At 56.2% G+C, this 8,717-nt stretch overlaps 1 protein-coding gene across 1 annotated transcript in view; it reads left to right on the top strand.

Moving 5' to 3' along the window:
• The first annotated feature begins 5,239 nt into the window (after nt 1–5,239).
• Nucleotides 5,240–8,717, top strand: part of SKOR2 (SKI family transcriptional corepressor 2) — a 32,503-nt gene continuing 29,025 nt past the window's right edge. The window contains exon 1 of the mRNA XM_066617864.1: nt 5,240–7,450. Within this exon, the coding sequence (XP_066473961.1) occupies nt 5,240–7,450 (2,211 nt within the window). The remainder of the gene's footprint in view (nt 7,451–8,717) is intronic.

The raw sequence follows: 8,717 nt of genomic DNA, 5'->3' as shown, positions 1-8,717 counted from the left end.
AAAGAGCACAATCCTATGCATATCTAACCAGAAGTCCCACTGCGTTCCTGGAGCCTACTTCCAGGAAAGTGTTGCCGGAGTGCTACATCCCAATTTAACACTCTGAGGGAAGGTATAGCAGAAAACAGCTTGTTTAGTGCTGGTACCAAAGCAAGGCAGCAAGGAGGCCAGTTGCCTCAGATCATGCGCAAGTGTAGCTAGATGAAGCTAGCTTTTTATACTCAGTTCAAGCAATACATTCAGCAGGCCAAAAGTCCAGTAAATTTCCATCCCTGCTGAACTCAAACACCCCCCTATTAGTTGTTGCTTTGGCAAGATAACACAGACCAGTTCTATCTGGTCTTCAAGAACTGGGGCACTAGACAGCCAGGCACTGGGTCAGGGGTGGCTCACAGCTTCTTACTAACAATCATTTTAGGACCAGAATCAGAACTGATGTTAAAATGGTGTTCCTTTGGCTAGAGTTTAGTGAGAGCTCTTGGCTCACAACATCAAAAGTGTGTATAGGCTTGCAGCCAAAGGGGCAGTCCCCACCTCCACTGGAAGAAGCCTTGCAAGGAATGTGCACTGTGGCCACTGCCACATTTCCTACTCCTGTCTGTTAGACCTTTGGTGGCTAATGCTTAACTAGGTTATTGGTTTGTTGCAGATTGTGATGAAATTGTTAACAGCTGTATTTCTTTGTGGGGGATTTTCCCTCCAATTCTGGGGGGCCTCCTTTTCCCCTCCATTTCTGAGGTGGGGGGAACTTCATTTTTCCTTCCATTTCTGAGGTGGGGGAAACTTCATTTTCCCCTCCATTTCTGAGGTGGGGGAAACTTCATGTTTCCCTCCATTTCTGAGGTGGGGGGAACTTCATTTTCCCCTCCATTTCTGAGGTGGGGGAAACTTCATGTTTCCCTCCATTTCTGAGGTGGGGGGAACTTCATTTTTCCCTCCATTTCTGAGGTGGGGGAACTTCATTTTTCCCTCCATTTTTGAGGTGGGGGAACTTCATTTTTCCCTCCATTTCTGAGGTGGGGGGAACTTCATTTTCCCCTCCATTTCTGAGGTGGGGGGAACTTCATTTTCCCCTCCATTTCTGAGGTGGGGGGAACTTCATTTTTCCCTCCATTTCTGAGGTGGGGGGAACTTCATTTTTCCCTCCATTTCTGAGGTGGGGGAACTTCATTTTTCCCTCCATTTCTGAGGTGGGGGGAACTTCATTTTTCCCTCCATTTCTGAGGTGGGGGGAACTTCATTTTTCCCTCCATTTCTGGGGGGTCTTGGGTTCCAGGGGGAGCCAGCCAATCAGAGAGCCAGGGAGGCAGGGCCACAGGAAAGATAAGCAGATCTTTCTTTCTCTCTTCTGTGTGCTTCTGACAGGGCAAGCCAGGGAGAGCCAGTCTCTGGGGTCAGAGTGGAGGGCTGCTGGGGAGAGCCTAAGGATATAGTCAGGGACCAAGTATCAGCCAGGACAGAGCATCAGGTTCTGTTTGTGTCCGTCTGTCCTCCCCTCCAGATGTTGGGAGTTCTTGTCCCCTCAGCTCAGGCCAGGTTGAGTGGGATCCAGGCTCTCGGCCTAGTCCAGCAGGGCCTACATGTGTGAGGCTTATGTGGGTCTGTCCCCCCTCCAGGTATTGGGAGCTCTTGGGCCCCTCAGCCCCAGCCAGGCCGAGTGAGATCCAGGCTCTTGGCCTGGCCTAGTCCAGCAGGGCCTGCTCATGTCTGCTCATCTATCGCTGTACTTTTCAATACACAAACCGCTGTGCAATACATTTCCTATTAAATGTATGCCCCCCTTATACTTAAACAGTGGTGTAAGTGTCAGTGGTGTCACTAGGGTTTGCATTAACCAGTATGGGAGAGCAGCAGGTCGCTGCCCACGACGTACCCGCTCCCATGCAGTGGGTGGGGCAACACCCAGATGATGGGCATGGTGGTGTACCATTCCCCCCCACCTGGATTTTTGGCTATAACTTTTGATAGAATAGAGATTTCCATGCAGTTTGTTTCATTACAATCTGCATGAAATTACACATTGATTGATATATGACATGATGGTATTATTTGATAATACCTAGATTTTAAACATTTTGGCAGTCACCCCCCCCCCACCATGCGTGTCACCTGGTGCGACACCACTGGTATGAGTTCAAATTCCAGTGTCTGCCTTGGGCCCCCCAAGTCACTCCAAGTTCCTTGTAGGTCCTTTGGTTTTCCCGTCTGTCAATCTCTGAGGCCTCTCAGGTTGGGTCCCCCTTCTGGGCAAATGTGGTCCTTCAAAGTCTCAGAAACCACCTTAGGGGAGAGGCCTGCACTCCACCCCTTCATGCTCCTCCTGTTACTGGGCTGGCTCCAGAAGCCTCCCAAAGTTCAGTGGTCTGGCTGCCCTCTAGTTGGAAACTGCTCTCCACATTGGCCACACCCAGGTGGTTATATCCCCTGGAGTTAATGGCAATTCCAACCTCTTCCTACCCTGTTTCTCTTCTTAACAGCCCTTCCTCTGTAGGAGGTGGTTGTGCTGGCTTCAACCTGGTAAGCTTACCCCTGCACAATCAATTACTTTTTCAATGGCTGCTTGTGTATGGTGTGGCGGTTGTGTTACATAAGAACATAAGAACAGCCCCACTGGATCAGGCCATAGGCCCATCTAGTCCAGCTTCCTGTATCTCACAGCAGCCCACCAAATGCCCCAGGGAGCACACCAGATAAGAAGAGACCTCATCCTGGTGCCCTCCCTTGCATCTGGCATTCTGACATAACCCATTTCTAAAATCAGGAGGTTGCGCATACATATCATGGCTTGTACCCCATAATGGATTCTTCCTCCAGAAACTTGTCCAATCCCCTTTTAAAGGCGTCTAGGCTAGACGCCAGCACCACATCCTGTGGCAAGGAGTTCCACAGACCGACCACACGCTGAGTAAAGAAATATTTTCTTTTGTCTGTCCTAACCCGCCCAACACTCAATTTTAGTTGATGTCCCCTGGTTCTGGTATTATGTGAGAGTGTAAAGAGCATCTCCCTATCCACTCTGTCCATTCCCTGCATAATTTTGTATGTCTCAATCATGTCCCCCCTCAGGCGTCTCTTTTCTAGGCTGAAGAGGCCCAAACGCTGTAGCCTTTCCTCGTAAGGAAGGTGCCCCAGCCCCGTAATCATCTTAGTCACTCTCTTTTGCACCTTTTCCATTTCCACTATGTCTTTTTGGAGATGCGGCGACCAGAACTGGACACAATACTCCAGGTGTGGCCTTACCATAGATTTGTACAACGGCATTATAATACTAGCCGTTTTGTTCTCAATACCCTTCCTAATGATACCAAGCATAGAATTGACCTTCTTCACTGCCGCCGCACTTTGGGTCGACACTTTCATCGACCTGTCCACCACCACCCCAAGATCTCTCTCCTGATCTGCACAGACAGCTCAGAACCCATCAGCCTATATCGAAAGTTTTGATTTTTTGCCCCAATGTGCATGACTTTACACTTACTGACATTGAAGCGCATCTGCCATTTTGCTGCCCATTCTGCCAGTCTGGAGAGATCCTTCTGGAGTTCCTCACAATCACTTCTGGTCTTCACCACTCGGAAAAGTTTGGTGTCGTCTGCAAACGTAGCCACTTCACTGCTCAACCCTGTCTCCAGGTCATTTATGAAGAGGTTGAAAAGCACCGGTCCCAGGACAGATCCTTGGGGCACACCGCTTTTCACCTCTCTCCATTGTGAAAATTGCCCATTGACACCCACTCTCTGCTTCCTGGCCTCCAACCAGTTCTCAATCTATGAGAGGACCTGTCCTCTAATTCCCTGACTGTGGAGTTTTTTCAGTAGCCTTTGGTGAGGGACCATTACGAGAGAAACTTTTCAATTTAATACTGCCTTTCAATATATATTTCCAAGATGGCAGGCAGCCAAAACTGAGAATAACCAGATCAACATAAACAATATCTGTTAAACTGAGACAATGTAAAAACAGAACTCATAAACAAGCATTAAAGAATGGGGGAAAATCACTTTAAAACTCAACTTTGTGCACAACAAATGAGCAAGTTCTTATCTTAGCCTGCATCTGGAACAGCAGTGCAGTTAGAGGGGGTGCAAAGCACTAAGTTTTGCAGGGAGCCTCACCACAGCATGCAAGGGTCTCCAGGGGAATCCTTTGGACTCATTCCAGGAAGTGGGAACAAAACAGAGATGCACTCCTGATTCCAAAGGGGAGGGACTGCTTGCACGCCATGGTGAGGCTCCCTGCAAACCTGAGTGCTTTGCACCCTCTCTAGCTACACCACTGCTTCAAAGTTGTCCCCTTTGTATGCAAGAGTGATGAGGATGGGGCCATCTGAGCAGGGCACATCTATTCCCTTTGGAGTCTGGAGAGAAAATAGAAAGTGTGAAAAGGAGAAAGGAGGGAGCTAGTGTTAAGGAACTAGTTCGCCTACAAGGACCACAGAGAGGACAGGTAGATGGTCACAGGTGACTGGACAGTACACTGCCCCCTAGAGTCATGCAGTTGGGTTGCCTCCTGATTCCAACAGCCTATACATCTTTACTCAAATGCAAACTCTACTGTTCTCAATGAAACTTATTCCTAGGAATGTATGCTCCTAAAACTACTCTGAAATTTAATTAGTTTACACATAGGACAAGAACTAAGAATGTTAGTTTATTTTTTGTTTGTTTTTTGAAGCTGTTTTGCTGTTAGAGGGTGTTACTGTATTAGCAGCTTACGTAGGTGAAAAGAACAGCTCAAAGATGGGGGAGGTGGTTCTTTATTAAATTGTAGGGTAATTTGCACTTCCTTCAATATTTTTCAAAAATTTTGATGATATGGCCAGTGGCGTAGCTAGAGGGGGTGCAAAGCACTCGGTTTTGCAGGGAGCCTCACTGCAGTGGGCAGGGGTCCCTCCCCCTCACAGCCATTCCAGGCTGGGGGGGGGGACAAAACGGAGGCCTACGCCTGGCTCAGAGGGGTCCTGCAGTGAGGCTCCCTGCAAAACTTAGTGCTTTCCACCCCCTCTCACCACGCCACTGCATATGGACATGAATTAAATCTACATTGTTAATGAATTAAGCGTCTTGGAGCCGACTCCTATGCATGTCTGCTCAGAAGTCAGTCCCATTCTAGTCAGTGGGGCTTACTCTCGGGAAAGTATCGCTAGGACACGTTCTTCAGGGCGCTAGTCCTCACGGCGCGCTCTCTCTCTCTCTGCTTCTCCCGCAGCTTGCCAAGGAGCCTGCCAGGGCCGGGGACGATGGCCAGCAGCCCCCTGCAGGGCGCCCCGGACCTCCTGCTGGCGGCGCCGTCCAGCGCCTTCCCGACGGACTCGCTCAGCCCGGCGCCGCCGCCGCCGCCGCCGCGGGGCCCGCCGCCGCAGGCGGGCGGCATGAAGCCGAACCAGGTGGGGCAGGTGGTGCTGTACGGCGTGCCGATCGTGTCGCTGGTGATCGACGGGCAGGAGCGGCTGTGCCTGGCGCAGATCTCGAACACGCTGCTGAAGAGCTTCAGCTACAACGAGATCCACAACCGGCGCGTGGCGCTGGGCATCACCTGCGTGCAGTGCACGCCGGTGCAGCTGGAGATCCTGCGGCGCGCGGGCGCCATGCCCATCTCGTCGCGGCGCTGCGGCATGATCACCAAGCGCGAGGCGGAGCGGCTGTGCAAGTCCTTCCTGGGCGAGAACCGGCCGCCCAAGCTGCCCGACAACTTCGCCTTCGACGTGGCGCACGAGTGCGCCTGGGGCTGCCGCGGGAGCTTCATCCCGGCGCGCTACAACAGCTCGCGCGCCAAGTGCATCAAGTGCGCCTTCTGCGGGCTCTACTTCTCGCCCAACAAGTTCATCTTCCACTCGCACCGCGCGCCCGACGCCAAGTACACGCAGCCCGACGCCGCCAACTTCAACTCCTGGCGCCGCCACCTGCGCCTCTCGGAGCGCGCGCCGCCCGACGAGCTGGTCTTCGCCTGGGAGGACGTCAAGGCCATGTTCAACGGCGGCAGCCGCAAGCGCGCCCTCCCGCCGCCGCCGCAGCCCCCGCCGCCGCCCGGCGCGCCCCACTGCCACCCGCTGGGCGCCGCCGCCGTCAAGGTGGGCGTGGGCGCCGGCCTGCTGGGCCCGCACCTGCTGCCCCCCGCGCCCACGCCGGACCTGCACCAGAAGCGCGCCCGCTTCGACGACGACGAGCTGCAGGAGGCGGCGGCGGCGGCGCCCGGGCCGGGCAAGGCGGCGCGCAGCTACCCGCTCATCCCCGTGCCCAGCAAGGGCTCCTCCTTCCTGCAGAAGCTGCCCGGCTGCGGCGGGCTCTTCCCGCACCCCTACGGCTTCCCCGCCGCCGCCGCCGCCTTCGGCCTCTGCCACAAGAAGGAGGACGCCGACGGGCCGGCGCAGGGCGCGCCCAAGGCGGCCGCGCTCTCCGGACTCTTCTGGCCCGGCTCCCGCAAGGAGGCCGCCGCCGCCGCCGCCGCCTTCTACCCGCCCTTCTGCATGTTCTGGCCGCCCCGCGCCCCCGGCGCGCTCCCCGGGCTGCCCCCCTACCTGCAGCCGCCCCCGCAGCCGCCCGCCCTGGACAGCCCCGGCCTGCTGCGCCAGGCCTTCCTGGACCTCGCCGAGCTCGGCGGCGGCGAAGGGGGCGCCGCGGGGCTGGGCACCCCTCCGGCCGCCGCCGCCCCCCAGCCCGGCGGCGGCAGGGACCCCCCGCGGCCCTTCGACGGCCCCGACGCCGCCTGCTCTCCGGCCGCGCCGGAGGGAGGGGGCCCCCGCGGCGCGGCCGCCCCGCAGCCCCACCTGCTGGAAGGGCAGGCCCGCGGCAAGGGCGCCCCCTCCTCCTACCACCACTCCAGCGCCTTCCGCCCCGTGGGGGGCAAGGAGGACTCGGAGAGCCTGGCCAAGCTGCACCACCACCACCAGCCGCGCTCCTCCGCCTCCCCGCCGCCGCTGCTGCTGCTGCCCCCGGAGGCGGAGCGCGGCGGCTGCGGCGATCGGCCCCCCGGGCCCCGCCTGCTCTCCCCGGGGGGCACCAGCTGCAGCTACCCCAGCGAGAGCAGCAGCGAGGAGGAGGAGGAGGAAGAGGAGCCGGAGGTGGACGTCGAGAGCCACAAGCAGCCCGAGGAGGATGAGGACGAAGAGGAGGAGGAGGAGGAAGAGGCGGCCGGGCGCGGCCTGGTCGATGCCGTCGGGGGCGCCGGCCGCTACCTGCAGAGCCGCGGGCTGACGGACAAGGGGGCGGCCCGAGACCGAGCCGGTGCGCCCGCCGCCGCCCCGGCCGGGCCTTTCCTGGTGGGCTCCTGCAGGCCGCCCCTGGAGGAGGAGAAAGCGGGGCCGCCCGGGCCGGAGCAGCTGCTGCCCCTGCCGCCCCCTCCCGCTGCTCTGCCCACCTGCCCCCCGAAAGGAGCCGGCGGCAGCAGCGGCGGCAGCAGCCCGGCGCACCATCCATCAGCCGACGAGCCTCTGCAGCCCCCCTACAAAGATGTAAATACCCCTCCGGGCTCCTCAGCCCATTATTTCTATTGAGAGGCGCCTCTAGGCGGAGTCGCTTCCAGATGCGGGCGGAGGAAGATGGATCGGGGGAGGGTCTCCCCCCGCGCCCCCCCCCCGCATCCAGGGGGATGGAAGCCACAAGGCTTGCTCAGTGGGCGGAAAGCGGAGCAAGGGGCCCAGCCCAGCTCCTGTCACTATCAGTCCGTCAGTTCCACCAGCTGGGTGGCCAGGCTCGTTCCTGTCCCTCGAGACGCCCACCTTTTCTGGAGTGGTGGGGAGGTGGGAGATGGAGGAAAGAGGGGCCACGATCCAACCCAAATGAAGCCCTTTTAAAGGCCCCCTGCTTTCAAGGAAAGAGGTTTCCAGGACAGGAGGGTGACCAGCTGTTACAACCCCGAAAGAGGACCAGGCACCCCAGAATGTAGGACGTCCCAGAAAAATGTAGGACGTGGCAAAAGAAAAACTAAAAACATATTGATTCATGTGATGAAAAACGTCACATATTGATTTCATGCGGTTAATTTAAACACTTATTATTAAATTTAAAACTATATTCCATATCATTTATGATTACATGTAATTTATTAAGTACAAGAAGGTTCTGCGCTGCCTGCTCACAGGGAAAAGGAGGACATTTACGTTCTCTAGGCTAAAAAAGAGGACGCCTGGTTCCCCGGAGTACAGGGCTCCTGCGTTCCTCTTCCTCGCTCCTATTGAAATCATTGGGGTTTGATTTTAATTTTCTAAGCGCTAAACTTCAGCTGGGGAAAGAGAGAGAGAGAGAGAGTTTCCCAGGTCCATTTCCAGGCTCTCCCTGCCACCCCCCACACCCCCTGAGCCCCATCCAGCCTTTTCCAAGTTCCACTGATTTCAATGGACGAGCATTGCGCTTCGTTTAACGTCTCCCGTCCAAGGCGGTGGGATTTGAGAGTTCAGATCAATCCTGTGCCTGCCTACTCAGAAGTAAGCCCCATTATAGTCAACGGGACTTACTCTCTGGTAAGTGTGGCTAGAACTGCAGCCTCAAAGTATGGACATGTGCCCCGGTCACCGTGCCCATCTGTTTGCCAATAAGCTTCGCTGAAGTCAAAAGCTTTACTTCCTATTCGACCCGGTCAGTAATAGTGGGGCGCTTCGGAAGATCCACAAGCCACTTAAGGCGGGCGATCTGGACTGAAGCGGATTAACTGGCTTGATCCACAATGCCCGGGTTCCATCCAGGTTCCAATACCGGGTTCCATCCAGCTTTTCTCCCATC

This window comes from Tiliqua scincoides, chromosome 2 (assembly GCF_035046505.1).
Source record: "Tiliqua scincoides isolate rTilSci1 chromosome 2, rTilSci1.hap2, whole genome shotgun sequence".
Taxonomy (NCBI): Eukaryota; Metazoa; Chordata; class Lepidosauria; order Squamata; family Scincidae; genus Tiliqua; species Tiliqua scincoides.
The sequence above is the reverse complement of the archived record's forward strand: the minus strand, read 5'-3'. Positions and strand labels throughout refer to the sequence as shown.